Genomic DNA, 16,717 nt, shown 5'->3' with positions numbered 1-16,717 from the left:
GACAATGAATGTGCACACGTGCAAATCACGTGAATTGGCCATTCCCAGAGGAAGCTCTGCGGGAGGCAGACGGTTGACCAGTGCCAAGAGAGTCTCTGCGCTGGAGGAGTTGGAGGGACCTGTGCAGGGACAGAGGCACTATAGCATTAGGAATACATATTTGTACTCCTATAATTTTCTTTTAAAGTGTAATTCTGCAGAAATTGTCTTACAATGGGAATGACTGAAACCTTACCGTGGATTGGTCATGTTTTGAACACTGGACCAGAATCCATCCACCTGGGCTTCTAAACTAAGGTTGAGCGGGTTGGAAGTCCGACTATTATCTGCAAACACCATAAAGTAATGACAGTTATATCATTTATTATTCTTATTATTTGTAATAATTGACTTGTTAAGCATCATTACATTCTGCAGCACCGTAAAATCAGTTCTGATAAGCACAGCTTGAAGCCTCCTTACTCATTGCAGTCCTGGTCCACCCATGTTATTTCTATCCTTGCTTTTCAACTGCATTCATGCAGAGCAATCAGGAAATAGCTTTCACTAGTACTGTAATTAGATTTTATTGTTCAAATATATGATTTCATTATCAACAAGATGAAGGCCAGAACAAATGACAATAGATTACAGGGACATGCTTTTTTGTGTGTTTGTTTGTCTATGTTTTCCTTTTGATAATTTGCCAGACACAATTCAGCTTTGTCTTTGATTTTTTTTTGTTTTGTTCTGTGTTTCTGCAGGTGGTTGGCTTACATTCTCCTGCTACTCTTAGATCTGATTATCTGCCTATTCACCTTACTCGGCTTGGCAAAGCAGATCAAGTGGTTGGTAATTGTGTGAGTACACCCCCTAGTGGTAAATATGTTCAAAGAAACATTGACGTGTATACGTATAACAAGGGGAAAAGAGTGGAGCGTCAAAACCAGCACAGGCCTATTCACTAAAGTCTGAATTATCAGGAATTCAAAGTATACTCAAAGGGAGTTTAACTTGTTGAGCTACAAATGACGGCTTGGAAAAATCTGTCAAGTCAACTATATTTTCAATTAATTATTTATTTAATTCCAAACAATTCACACTTTAGAAATAACCTCGAATGAGCGGTCTGCGTATCGTTGTCTACATGATGTTGTCTTCTCTTCATAACATATAGGTTAAAAAACTGCTATTCCTAGTAGCTGCATATTTATAGTTATCTGTTTTACTATTACTTAATATTTATAAAAGACTTACAGCTAAACAAATTACAACCTTATTCAGTTAATAGAGCATCAATGTTCCTCTCAGTTTATCTTTGTTCTGTAATTCTCTGTAGATGTGAATTTAAATAAAACATAACCCAGTTGCTTACCTATCCTGTAGACTTTAGATGTCAAGTCCTTTGTCGGGCTCTCCTCTCTAATATAGAAAGCATTGGTACTAAAACCTCTTTGTCTTATTCAACTGGTTATGGTGCTAGTTATCCCGGTATGTACCACTTTCCAGCGTTAAACCTTTTTGAAATGATTTGACACTGGACGAGGGTCCCTAGGCTCCTCTGGCTCTGCTCTTTGCTGGAGGTATTGCCAAGGCAGAGAGTTACTTTGCATTAACCATGCTGCCTCATGCCAGTGATGGCAGCAGTGATAAGCTGAGAGCACTCAATTCACGACAACATCTTGGATATTCAATGTCAAACGATGTGAAAACCATTTAACGCAGAACAGTGGGATGGCTCCAGGGGACTCCAGGCACCATAACCACTTCAGTGAGATGATGTGGTTATCAAACTTGAAGATTTATTTCGGTCTGAAATGCAATTCGTATGAACTTTGGCCTAGCGGGTGATCTATTGAATTCCCAAATTTCAAGTCAAAATAAATCATGACTCAAATGAAACACACATCGGCAGAGCTTTTTGTTTCGAGCTGTTGGTTTTGAATTATGATCCTCAATAATGCCCGTGGAAAAAAGACATGAATGATGGTGAGGAAATCACTAAGTGATGATTTTAATCACATATAAAGTGATAAGTGAGCAATAGAGCGAAAAAGGAGGAGCAGTAATAAAATATTTATATATATATATATATATATATATATATATATATATATATATATATTTAATAAATATATAAATATAGATTTTTCTTACTTTCTTATTTTTATCTTATTTTTCCCTTTGTTGCTTACTTTTTTGTTGATCTGTGAACAAAATGGCAGAATAATGCTCCTATCAGTGTCCTGCAAAATATATACATAATATTATATTGTGGACTGATTGGCCCATTTCCAAAAGATGAATAAACAAATAGAAATGTCGACCAAATTGCTTGTTGGATGAAATTATGTCCGTGTTCATTCTTTATTCGATCGTTTAGTTAATTACAAGGGAGGAACTACCGACTCGCAGCTCTCTCCTTGTAAGATTTAAAAAGAAGAAGAGGAGGAGCATTTTTTTTTACTAATACTAAGAATTTTTTTTACGTATTATAGCAAAGTTTTAGCTTTTTAGTAGATAGCTCCCTAATCCTTGTGATTCTTGTGGGATTGCCATAAGGATACCAAAAATCTTGTAGCTATCTACTAAACAGCTCGCTACTTTTGTAGTTTGTTGTTCAAATGAAATTACGAAACGAAAATAATGTCTAAATTTAGGCCGAACCCGAATGAACAAACGGTTTGTACAAAACTAATCATTTTTTTTTTTTTTTTTCATCCGAAACAAAAATTTGGAAAGCAAGTTGAAGTTTAGGAGTGTGGAGTGTCACTTTAAAAGTTAAATGTTTACATCTTACTGCCCAATTTTGGTATTTACCTAGTAAATAGGCAAACTATAAAACATTATTTTAAACCTGCTCAGAGTTAGTGCATCCGGAGTATCTTGAAAAACTAACTTCCATAATACCGGAGTCTCCGAAATATTTGAAAATTTACATTTCCTGAAAATGCACAGTCAAAATCTCCTGATCGATTTCGGTCTTTCCTACACTATTTACTGGGTACATGTCAACCAACAATATTCTACATTATTTATTACAGCTTCAAGAAATTCTATACCTGTGACTCGTACCCGAGTACACAATGGCTTGGAGAGTCGATCTACCATCATTGTTAATATTTATAATATACCAACCTAATCCATATAACTGAATCCATCTCAGACTTGCATAAACAAATGTACAACTATGCAGGTTACAGTCAATAAATGTAAAAACAAAGATTACAGGTTTATTGATTTCTGAATTCACAGAAGCACTATGATCAATTAATCCAAATGTAATGAATTCAACCCCCATTGTCCGGATGTAAGGCTTTCATTGCCACCACATTTTTGGCACAGAAGGAGTTAAATGTCATCCACATTTGCTACTCACAAGACTGTAATTCACTCCCTGACGTACAGGCTGACTATAATTGCATACTTCTTTGGTGTAGGAGATCATCACAGTTTAAATTGTTGAATCATCACAAACTGAGCGGTTTGAAGTGTACGAATCCCAATGTCAGATAGCAAGGTCAAACTAATCATGGCTCTCTTTCAATTTCCAGAATGACGGTGGTCAGTTTCTTTGTACTGTTACTCAGCTGGGGATCCATGGGTCTAGAGATGGCCACCGCTGTGGTAAGTTTAGATACTTAACAAATCCTACTGTGCACAAGGCTGGGCTTACCAATAGATAGACTGGTCATGTGCCTAGAACACTGATTTGGCTGACAAATGAGGCTTGCATAGTTTTCCACCACCACTGGTCGAACACTGCACACTTATGTCCATATCTAACACGTTGTGCTTGATCTGCTACATTTTGTACATTCCCTGCCATCAAAATGTTTTAATATATTTTAAAAAATTCTAAAATATAGGCTTCCCTAATCTTCCTGCCAACTGTTGTTTGGGATATACCTCTGGTCCTGAGTGTACACTGAAAGTGTAAAATACAGATCCAGGTGAAATTCATAAACTTGGTTTTAACTAATTTATTTTAAACACTAAAAAGCAAAATATACCAGGAGGGACACTTTGGAAAGGACCCTTACCTATTTGATTTATTTTGTTATTTGATGTCTTTTGTGTATTTCTTTTAAATAAAAACACAAAGGATGGGGTTAGTCAACAAAAAATAAGGAGACTTTTTTTTCCTTTTGCTTTATATTTATTTATAATCAAATAAATTCCAACATAATTTATAACTTGAGAAATATTGATGTACTGTCATGTTCACGAACATCACACTGGACACACAGTGACACAGAGAAACCTAGATTAAAAGTTGATATTTTAAGAAACAAAAGTTACAATCCTTCAATAGAAACAGATAGATTTAGTTTGCATGAAATAAAATTATTGGATTACTAATTAGAATTGGATACCACAGGTACCCAACACCATGGTATTTGTCTTTATTTTACATTTGTTTAATTTTGCTTAAAGAACTATTAAACCCCCTATAATTACAGCTCATGCTGTAGGATGATAGCACACTTGCATGACTCACTTTATTTACATCAAGAGATGCATGGAGCTGCTAACCAGTGATAAATGGTAATATTGAGCCATTGTTTGCCCCACTAGCACACTGTGGGCCAGGTTGAATGTGAACCATTTAAATGTCAGTTTGTTTAAATCAGATTTTACTGGCAGCCCAAATATCTGACATTTGCCTGGCCATCTCCCAAAATATATCGGGTTAGAAAAGCACTCACAGGTTTTTAAGTCACAGGTCTATCTTTAAAGTGAGTTCAATTAAATTGTTTACACTTTCAAGAATGGGATGGGTTGGCAGATCACCAGTGATGTGACTTGAGTCTTTGGAAATACCCAAATGGCAGGCCGCACACTAAAGAACTAAAAGGGTCTATCTGGCCGGACTTTTCAGAGAGCCCAGTTGAAGTGCTGTATACAGGGTCTTACTGGCCGTGCACAGTTCAAGCTCATCAAGTAATGAACTTGCATTGTGGGGAACTAAATCAGGATGGAGATACTGAACCCCAAAATCAGAACTGTCCATCCAAAATCGGACTGTTGAGTATCCTGCAGTAATCAACAGCTGTAGATCATACCTGGGCAACATTGTCCAAGTATAGTGTGTATTTATATAAATAATGTGTGTCTATTTCTCCAGCATAGGCCTAATCACAATCCAGTGTTGGTTTTTGATCAATGATATTTTCTGAACTTTGGTTGGTATTGAGTATGTGCTTTAAACACAATTCAAAAGTGTCACAATCTTTTATTGCCACTAACAGAGCAAAAGTTAGATATCAGTACTGTCTTAAATCCAGGCTAAACTTTCAGCAAGTGTTTTAAACCCAATTGAGAGGTGTCACGACCTGTTTCTGCCACTATTGCTGCCTAAGTTAGATATCATGATCGGCGAAAATCCTGGCTTATCTTTAGACGTCGTCATTAATCACATGATCTCAAAATCGATACACTGAGATCATAAGGTTAACAACAAATAAAATCCATCTTGGAAATATCTTGGCTGCTTGTTCAACCCCTTTTATAATGCAGAGGATAGTATAAGTGATGTGCGGTTTTAATCTATTGTGTTTCAATGCAACACTGCTATATGTGCATGTTTAGTAAGGTATGTTCAAATATGACATTTTGGAGATAGGGCGCATCATGTGTATTTGTTGTGATATTGATTTAGTAACATTATATAACAGTATAGCAGTGCTTATTTTTACTATATATATGAATACATTTGGAGATGCTGTATCCCTGCGTCTTCAAATAAGAAAAGGGTAATTGTGACATTTGTTTTGCTTATGTGCACACTTATTTGCTAAGTTTTGAAGTGTTGGTTAATTAGTTGAAACGTAACACTAATGACTATTCCATTGCTCACAAGAAACGCTGTAGACAAAGTATTTTCAGAGATCTGGAAAAACGTATACAGTGCAATTATAGTGTAGAAAGTGAACAAAACAACACACATGTACACGTGAGCCTTAGAACCACTCACTTGTTTATGAGCTGTGAGCAAACTCTATAGAATGTTAGCAATGGCCACTAGGGTCGAGGGATTATTTCAAGTGTGGTAATTATTAATGAGCCATGAAAAGGCTCTATGACATGTGCATTCTCGGTGCTCACCAGAGGTAAAATTGTAGTTTTCCAAGTTCATCCTCCGTCAATAACATGTCGATAATTATCTGAAAAAAGACTGTGATTGATGACTGTTTCTGCCTAAATAATCCATCTCCCTTGATAACTTAATTGTTTTGGGAAAACACTTCCTGTCTCGGTACCACTAACTTTGAAGAACTAATTTTTAGGTCTGCATGCTTAGAGCCTACCTAGCCTTCATGCTTATTATGGATTACCTTAAAAGGATCACCAGAACATCTACAGCTTAATGTAGTTGTTCTGGTGTCTATAATAAAAAAAACAAAAAAAAAACTTTACTTGCACACACTATCCCATATCCCTATGCACAATTAAATAACTGGAGGTTTTTAGTTTCACTCCAGTGGCCATTTAAGTGTAAGCTCACCTGCCACGTCAAGGCAAAACCTCTTAGGTGAGTCCTACACTAGCAATTAACTTTGCTGTCTTCAGCTAACAGGTGTGAATCTATAATGAGACAGAGGAGGATATTTTTTAAACCCCTACATACTTATTAACCCTTAATAAGGAACACATGGGGTAGGTGTCAGCATTGTAACATGGCTGTGCAATACAATAGCAAATACATGAACTTGTGCTAAGGCTCATTTGACCTCCCCATAAAAAAAACAAAACATTAAATCAATGCTTTCCTATAGGGAAAAATCTGACGATGAATGTCCTCAGTTACTGGACCAAAGTAACTGGTTTGGATGCAGGAAGCGACTTCAGTGGCTTTCTGGTAGACAGCCACTGGAGGCAGACTTAATGCTGCAATGTAAACATTATAGTTTCTCTGGAACTGCAATGCTTAATATTGTAGCACTAAGTGCAATAGGGACACTGCACCCAGACCACTTCAATGAGCTGAAGTGGTCGGGGTGCCTATAGTGTCCCTTTAATGCTGGCAGTTGCTTCTCCTCTAAGGGTCCCACTCTAGGATAAAGAATGTCTTTCCTTTTTCTGTTGTTGATATGATTATTCATTGCAGTGTGAATTGCCTGGTATTCGCAAGGAGTTTAACGTTAACACTTTAGGCCAACATAGCCAAACTGAAATCATAGCCAAATTTTTCCAACTTGACTAATTTGGCCTAAATCTTTTACAATCACCCTAAATTCCAAACATGTCCCTGTGTTTGTTTACCCATGTCATTGTTTCCTCACCTTTATTTAAATGACATAGTTCTATATGGCAACTTTTTCTAGACATTATCCCTAAAGTATATGAACATATTATCTGATTCTAATAGCACATTGTATTTAATGTGAATTTTACATCATACTGAATTATGTTAGTATGGTTATACAGAGAAAATGGAAAGAGAGAGTCTCCATCTCAAGTGTGAATAGAAATATGGCTGAAAAAATAGGCTTGTATATTAGTTATCAAGTTAATTAGACTTTGGGGTTATTAGGGACAAACTGACCTCTGATATAGAACCAGATTCCATTTTTTTGCATTGCAACTCTGCTCGTTATTCTGTAATTAGCAAATATCTGTATTGCATTTTGTTCTCATCCAGTTCAGCTATTTTACATGAATTTTGCATTTCAATTTTGAATTTAGCAAATGACCCTGAAGTATTATACTTTCCTAATAGTATGCAGAAAGCTGGTCACTTTTCAGTGATTCCATAATAAATCTAATTTCAATTGCTTTGCAAATGTAGTCAAATACTGATTATTTAAAATGACGTTGTAACGAGACACATGGAGAAATACTTTACTTTCACTAGCTGTTGAAATATCACATGGTTTTATGGATCTACCGGGTATTTCTGAAATGCCAGCAACTTTGCCCTTGCAGTCAATCACCCGGTGTATTTCTCTAGTGCAGGATATAGGTATAGGTTTCACTGCATATGAATCCATTGTCAGAACCCTTGTTGTGTCTTTCATATTCTCCAATTCTCCATGCTGTAGGGTCTTCTTATATTCCATTCTCTTCCCTGTCTGCCCATCAAGTTTTGTGAAGCGAGACAATTTAATTGGTCTATTTCATGTGCTGGGTCAGTGATTTCTGCCTACCCCTCACCCTCTGTCACATCTGTCAGTTTTAATTAGCCTCCAAAATGAGGTATTAATGCAGTGCAACAGAACCTGAGTCACGTTGCCCAAATCTCCCACCCCCCCAGCTATGGTTAACTCTCTATAGATCTCAAGATCATTAATAAAGCAGAAAAGGAAAAAGTAATGTGCATCAGAGTGAAAGTGAAATGACCTATGAGAGTTGTAATCTGTTCAGTCATTGCGTAAACAGTGGGATAAATATGGTTTCTTTTCACCAATTATGTGTAATCGCTGTAGAATTAAAGGGTTATTCCAAGTTATGCCTAGAGTATACTGGCATTCCTTCCAACCATTCTGAATTTGGCAGGACAGTCACAATTTTTGGGTCCTGTTGCGGCATCCCGACTTTGTTCCTTGGTGTCCCATTTTTGGAGACACCATGGAACTAGACGCGTTCGCTCTACACTCAGTGCTTCCTGAGTGGGATGGCCTGCTTGATTGGAGTGCATTCACTAAAATGGCCATGGTTTTTGGGGTAATCCTTTAAGCATGGTTTGGAATGGTTTTAAATGAATACATTGATAATTTCTCCAGTAGTGACATGATAGTCTCCAGTAGTTAAGATGACATCAAGTATCAACAATTCTATGTATTCTATGTTATTAAAATTTTATTAAAATGTGATGTGTATGTTCTCTGGATTGCATTATTTATCTTTTCCCTCTCTGCCATACTTTCATGTCACAAGAGATAAATCTAGAACCTTAGTTTGCATTCTTAACACTAGGCATTCATTCTCTAACAGAGAATTGGGATTTAAAGGATCACTGTAGGGTCAGGAACGCAAACATGTATTCCTGACCCTATAGTGTTAACACCACCATCTAGCCCCCCTGGGCCCCTCATGCCTCCATAAATATAGTAAAAACCTTACTGTATTCAAGCCTGAAGCTGTAAATCTGCATGCTGTTAGACTCAGAAAAATAAGCAGTCTGCTGACATGTGGTAGCCTGATCCAATCACAGTGCTTCCCCATAGGATTGGCTGAGACTGACAAAGAGGCAGATCTGGGGCAGAGCCAGCATGATTCAAACACAGCCCTGGCCAATCAGCATCTCCTCATAGAGATGAATTGAATCAATGAATCTCCATGAGGAAAGTTCAGTGTCTGCATGCAGAGGGAGGAGATACTGAATCACAGGATGCTGTGCACAGTGCTGCCCTGTGCTCTGCTGACAGCAGATCTGAGTGGATGAAGGCATATTATGCCACCATCAACTCCGAAGTCCCTCTGGTTCACTCTGAGTGACTGCAACTGGAGGTGTTCCTAGCTTTCAATGTAAACACTGTATTTTCTCAGAAAATACAGTGTTTACATGAGAAAGGCTGCAGGGAGCTTCAGTTCTCACCTGAACAACCTCATTAAGCTGAAGTTGTTCAGGTGACTATAGTGTCCCTTTAAGGGAATTTAGCTAGACATGGACTACACTGATTAAGACTCAAGTGCAGACCTAATATATTGTCACGATACTGGGGAACCCAACACGCTAACACACACACAGACACACAGACAGAAAGTGTGCAGTACCGGTCCTTAGAGTGGCCGGGCTAAGCACACACAGAATAGTCAGGAGACAAGCCGAGTAAGGGGAACCAGAAAACAGAATAACGAGAAACAAGCCGAGGTCAAAGGGTAGGAGAAAGTCACAAAGTCAGTATAACAAGCCAGAGAGTACGTAACCAGAAAGCACACGTTCAGAATCGATACTATAAAGCAAAGACCACAACAGGGCACAGATAGACAGGAAAGGTAAGTATTTAAATCCTAGCCTGAATCCTGATTGGCTAACCACCAATCAGTATTAACAAACACACGTGGAGGATATCTATACCCCCCCACTGTGTTTGTTGCACTGTAGCTTTAACGCCGGGTCACGTGAGTGACCCCGGCGCTTAGATAATAGTGCCGGCTCCCAGCGTGCAGCGTTAGACATGCTGCCGCTGGGAGGAGGAGAGGAGGACGCGAGCGGCGTGTCAAGAGGAGAGGACGCCGCTCACTTATCGGTAAGGGGAGAGGGGACCGCGGGCGGCGACGGACCGAGGGTGAGTGCTGCGAGAGGATTGCAGCCTCCCCTCACCGCTGCCCGCGGAGCCCCGACATATATTTGCCCTAAATATATGTCATTTGTTTATAGACCTGTTATTCTGTCAAATTACTAAAAATAGGAACTGCTCAGAAAGTTCATAGAAGGAGCGATATTGTGTCTTAAGACTTAAGACTTAAGACTTAAGACTGGTATATGAAACAAATAAAGGACATCAACTGCAAACAGTACAAAGTCTTCTAGTTACAGAAGTAATGGAGCACTTTAACCTTATCTTACTTCCTCAGTTTTTTCCCTCTGTTAGTTCCCAATTTTAACAAGTTGCTTATCATTACTGTAATTAAATTAAGTATGGAGCAGAGCAATAGTAGCCAAGTCATGTTGCTTTCTAGAAAGTTATATTACAGACAGGGTCAGCCATGTGACCTGGCGATAGGATTAAATGTTCTCTGCTGCAAGGCAGATGGATGTACTTAATCTGCATCCCTACTTGTTCCTTGAGATTGTCTGTGATCTAATGTGAGTGTATCATCAGAGGGAATCTGCTTTAGGCCATGTACCTCAATTCCTTATTGACTTCACACACATAAAACACCCTCGTACTGTGATCAGTGTGTTGGTTTGGTACAGAAGTGCTTCTAAAATTCCCTCAGACTTGTAAGAAAGACTATCAGTCTATAATCGAGAATGAGAAAAAATGCAAGGGAGATAAGGATGAGCCTGAAAGGGATTGGAATATTCCAAAGTAATAAAAATATCCTATGAAACAGATACAATACAATAAAATTGAAGGATAAAATTAAAGGATAAATATTATTATTGCCCTTAGACGCACCCCTAGACATGCCCATACATGGATACACTCCTTCAGATGTGCACAAACACAGATATAAATTCAAAGATACTCATTATATCAGCTACACATGCAGATTCCAAAACTAACATAGAGACACACACATATATATACACAGACACACACTTCTATTCTAACTAGGCACAGAATAGGTTTTAATTCACTAATGGCAGCAATGTCTAAAACAATTTCATCTTTACCAATTACCGTACATCTGTTATACTGTGTGGTGCACCAGGATCTTGTATGTCATATATATTTGCCAATGAATCTTCCCTGATGGTTTGACTGTATCTTCTATGATTAGCTTAAGTATATCCTTTCTAAATTAACTGACTTTCTCTTTAGGCCTGTACTCTAATTGGCAGCACCAATACTGTATCTCTCCTTTTTTTATATATGTGCAGGGATTGAGTGACTTTTGCTATGATCCAGATGGATATGTGATGAACCAGACCCAAATTGTTACAAATATCAGTCCAGGTAAGAGACAAGTTACGTCCAGTTACAGCCTTGATTGATTGCATTTAACCCCTTAAGGACCAAACTTCTGAAATAAAAGGGAATCATGACATGTCACACATGTCATGTGTCCTTAAGGGGTTAAGGGAAGACATGTGAGTGACATAAATGGATTTAAAGAGAAACACCCATTTTGTGTTGTAACACAAGCCTATTTCTTATTTTATTGCAGATATATTACAGTACTATATCTCATGTTATCAGGACGTACCAAATCCTTTCCGACAGGTATCAATATTACAAAATCTTTCTGTCTGTCTCCGCTACTGTATATTTGTCTGTCTGTTTGCGCTCATCAGTACATTTGCTTGTCTGCCCGCCTATATATTTCTCTGTAATCTCTGTATTTATCTGTCTATCCAACTGTATATATGTGTCCGTCTATCCATCTGTGTATTTGTCTGTCATCTATCGCTGACAATGGTAGATAATCTGATCATCACTAAGAAGGAAACATTCAATATTGTTCTTCCAGATGCTAATTGTGATTTATTATTATTATTATTATTATTCATGATCTAGAATATTCTGCAATGCTGTGCAAAGAGTAAATAAAATCAAACAAGATGTGATAGAAAAAAATTGTAGAACTGAAATAAAATGCGATCTAGACGATTTCCCCTTAAAGATTTTAAATCATGTCTGGGTTCTTGATAAAGTTTTATCCTTTAATAAAAACTTGTTCCTTTCATAGATACACAGAGGTATTTTAGATAAGCTACTTTTTAATTATGTTTTGTTCTTTGAGAAAAGCAATGTTTTTTTTTTTTAACGTTCCTTTATCTCCATATTTAGAGACTGACCATGTCACAGAGAGCTTTGTCCAACATCCACTCCCAGCTCTACGGACTAGAGAAAGAGGCCATACCACAGTATCCAACAGCGGAGGTAGGAAGAACATGCTGTAAACATTAACTATTTTCACAATTTGTTGGATACAATTTATATTCTTCATGCTCTATTTTTCTATTGCATTCTTTCCAAAGACACACCAGTGTAGAGATTTGTTACATTTCTTCACAGAACATATTTCCTATTCTTCTAACCAATCTATTGGATCTTGTCATTTACAATTGTTCTTTCTGAACAGTGAAGGACATGGATATGCCGGAAGTTATCACATTCTTCCACTGAGAGAACATTTATTGAATTAGAAAATACATGAGACTGTACAAACCACAAGACATATATAAAATATTTTTCAGGCTCTGGATAGGAGAAGAGTTTCAGGCAGCACCGTTTGAAAAGAGTTCCTTGGACAGAGCAGAATACTATAAGAAAGCAGTTTATAAGTATAAAGTAAGAGATGAAAGGAGTCCGTATGTAAGAAATGTCTTGGGATGAATTAAACCCCCTGAAGAGCCACCAGAACAAAAGTTGACGATAAAGTGCATTTTGCACTAAAAAAATTCAGAAGCTACACCCCACCCCCCCTTCCCTTTTTTTTTTCTTTGGAATTTTTGCTATTGCCTCTATCTGTCAATGCATGTACAGTATCTCACAAGAGTGAGTACACCCCTCACGTTTTTGTAAATATTTTATCATATCTTTTTTATGTGACAACACTGAAGAAAAGACACTCTGCTACAATGTAAAGTAGTAAGTGTACAGCCTGTATAACAGTGTAAATTTGCTGTACCCTCAAAATCACTCAACATACCGCCATTAATGTCTAAAGAATTGGCAACAAAAGTGAGTACACCCCTAAGTGGAAATGTCCACCATTATTTTCCAGCACTGCCTTAACACTCATGGGCATGGAGTTCACCAGAGCTTCACAGGTTGCCACTGGAGTCCTCTTCCACTCCTCCATGATGGCATCACAGAGCTGGTGGAGGTTAGAGACCTTGCGTTCCCCCACCTTCCATTTGAGCATGCCCCACAGATGCTCAATAGGGTTTAGGTCTGGAGACATGCTTGGCCAATCTATCACCTTTACCTTCAGGTTCTTTAGCAAGGCAGTGGTCGTCTTGGAGGTGTGTTTTGGGTCGTTATCATGTTGGAATACTGCCCTGCGGCCCAGTCTCCGAAGTGAGGGAATCATGTTCTGCTTCAGTATGTCACAGTACATGTTTGCATTCATGGTTCCCTCAATGAACTGTAGCTCCCCAGTGGAAACTTCCCCGAACATAGACGAACACACCAGAGCAGGGAATCCCTCTAATCTATGCTCGGGGAAATTTCACATTATGGGATTCCCTGCTCTTGTGCAGGGACGTTTCCAGACCATAGACATGTGCACCAGAGCAGGGAATCCCCACGATGGCTCGCACTTACACCTGGTCATAAGTGTGAGCCGTCGTAAAACAGGTAGGTCGCTAAATGAGGACCACCTGTACCATTTTTTTTTCTACATTTATTTCTCAGAAGCGAAGTGTCTTTTGTGTTATCTCTCAAGCAAGTGCTATGGGTGACCAGTGCTTAATGGTGATCAATGAGTTGTCTTGTGGTGCTTTTAGTGAAAAGTCAGCAGGCAGACTAGGAAACCGCCTGCAGGCAGCTCTATACAAGTTATCATTTAGTCTCGGTTTAGATATATTCATATACCGTTCGTTTGCTTCATGGTGATTGTAAGGTTTTTTGTTGTTGTTTTTTTTTTTAACTGAGGAGGGAGGAAATGAATGAGAGATGTACTTTCTGACTCTCTAAAACTATCTGGGGGTAGTTTACTTTGATGGTAAGATAGCCTTTCACTAATTCTCTGTTCTCTCTACAATACTTACACTTGTTAAAAATCACTTTATACACATTATCAATCCAGTGCTACTTTAACATCTATTGATATCTTGTTTATGACAAGAATTAAGACACCATACAATGAATTTATTTAATTACTCTACTTGTAAGGAAGCCAAGTAACCTTCAAAGAAATTCAGTATCGATTGGAAAACAGAAAGAGATGACCTTGTTTTTATTAGTAACTTCAGAAGGGTGACTTATAGAATATATAGCTATACAGTGCGTGTATAGCCAATCAAAGAGTTAAATCAGACCCTAAAGATTTATTCCATGCTTTGCCTTGAACATTTCATTCTGATCTGTTAAGAATGTTAGGATCAGAATATGTTTTTAACTCTTTCTTTTCCTGTGCTAAATAGAAACATTTATTGGTAGTCCAGTCTATGCTGAACACAACCGAAGGAAATTTTCATCATCTTGTGGCTCTGCTGAATTGTCGGGGGCTCCACAAGGTAACAATCTGACTTAGTTTTACTTACATTACATAATTGCTTTCTGGGATACTTAAGCCTATTTTTTAACGACCAAGTTTAGTGGTAAAAAAAACCAACAGGTTCAAAGAACATGTATTCACTAATGTGAACTAAAGGGAACCTAATGTAACCTCGACTAATATACCTGGACAGATTCCTTTATCTGGATTAGAGTACTACAGACAGATCAGATCAATGTATAGGCCAGAGGTAGGCAACCTTTGGCACTCCAGATGTTGTGGACTACATCCCCCATAATGCTCCTACGCCCATAATGCTGGCAAAGCATCATGGGAGATGTAGTCCAAAACATCTGCAGTGCCGAAGGTTGCCTATGGGCGTTTGCCACTACCAATTCAAGCTGTAAATATGAGTTCCCGAGTTCAGTAAATAGGAATCTGCAGAGCTAATCTCAGAATTTTCCTACCTGTTACAATAATTATTAGCTACTTACCCTAGTAACAAATTATCTGACTGTATGTACTCCACAATACTAAACAGAATTTTCTAAATCGTGTTTGTTTAAGGCTGCAATTGTTCTTTCCTATTTCAGCCACAGTCAGATTTTGGTGGTATTACTTATTCATTATTGGAGTTTAGTAACTTATATAGTTACATAGGCTGAACAGAGACATGTGTCTTATCAGGTTTAGCTTTAACTTATACAGAGCAAGATTATCCATAAGGGAAACTAGGTGGCCACCTAGGGCCCCGAGGTTAGACAGGGGCCCCAGAACAATGAGTTTGTTTGGCACATTTTGAACTAACGAAAAGTCAGCTCAGACCATGAATGAAGTAGTGATTGGCATCTATTCCAGTACTAGTATAGACCTTAACTCACTTGCCACTAGATAACCACACATGGGTAGACACACAATGAACCTGGCATATCTTTTTTGTTTCTGAGCTTGGATGTAGTCTGGTCCATTAGCAAATTTTCCAAGTGGCCACCATCAATCTCTGTGAATCTACCAGTGATAATATTTCCATGTTTATCTTCTAGGATTATGTGGATGCTCTGAAGGGACTCTGCTATGATGGCATGGAGGGCATCTTATTCCTTTTGCTGTTTTCATTTCTCTCCGCACTTTCCTTTACCGCTGCTATCTGCAGTCTACCCCGCGCTTGGAAACAATTTCAGAGCAGGTGAGCAAGCCATGGATTATTTAAGCATTGAATTAAAAGCACATTCTCTCCAATTTTCATAATTTACTAAAATCTTGCATTTTTATTATCATCGTTTTTTTTTTGTTTTTTTTAGAAAAATATTCAATCCGCTTTGCCATTCATTTCATTAAAAAACATATATGATGAAGGCTCCATTTGTGTAATATCAAAGATACTTCATCTAATAATATTAAGTGCATCCCTTCCAGAACATCTTTAAAATTGCTTTATTGATGCAAACCAGGATTATTAGATTAAAGGCTGATGTGAAATACACTTGTAAGTGTATCTTGTGCATCATGGGACTGCTGATGGTCACATAGCTGGAATATTGAGCTGCACTGGTATATTTTATCAATATACTAATATGTTCTAAGGATGTTAATCATATATGTCAGGTTTATTAACTAAATTGAGAATTGTCAGAAATTCTATGGAATTTCAAATGTAATGCCAAAGCTGTCGAACGAAGAAAAAATCTCTTAAGTCAGCTATACTTCCATTTCAGCTTCTTTGGCCTTTCATTTGAAATTGACTTAAAATTTTATATGTCCTCCAAATAAGATATTCATTCACAAGGTCACATAAAAATCTTAAAGGTTAAAGAGTATGCCTGGAACAACAATACAGTTATTATAGGACTAAAATATAATAAACCGATAAGACTAGTGTACAGGTAGGTTGAGAGGTTGGGTTAAATGCCCTAGTACACAGGAGCCCAAACTCATAAAAATTGTTCTTTTTGTG

General features: G+C 37.8%; 1 protein-coding gene across 2 annotated transcripts in view; it reads left to right on the top strand.

The window, feature by feature from the left end:
• Positions 1–16,717, top strand: part of TTYH1 (tweety family member 1) — a 134,297-nt gene that overhangs the window by 103,408 nt on the left and 14,172 nt on the right. For both annotated transcript variants that reach the window (XM_063437190.1, XM_063437191.1), the window contains exons 5-11: positions 744–839; positions 3,534–3,606; positions 11,477–11,552; positions 11,764–11,819; positions 12,387–12,479; positions 14,690–14,782; positions 15,807–15,949. In XM_063437190.1, coding sequence (XP_063293260.1) covers positions 744–839; positions 3,534–3,606; positions 11,477–11,552; positions 11,764–11,819; positions 12,387–12,479; positions 14,690–14,782; positions 15,807–15,949 — 630 coding nt within the window. The remainder of the gene's footprint in view (positions 1–743; positions 840–3,533; positions 3,607–11,476; positions 11,553–11,763; positions 11,820–12,386; positions 12,480–14,689; positions 14,783–15,806; positions 15,950–16,717) is intronic.

The sequence above is a fragment of the Pelobates fuscus genome, chromosome 11, assembly GCF_036172605.1.
Source record: "Pelobates fuscus isolate aPelFus1 chromosome 11, aPelFus1.pri, whole genome shotgun sequence".
NCBI lineage: Eukaryota > Metazoa > Chordata > Amphibia > Anura > Pelobatidae > Pelobates > Pelobates fuscus.
This window is presented reverse-complemented; position numbering and strand designations above follow the sequence as displayed.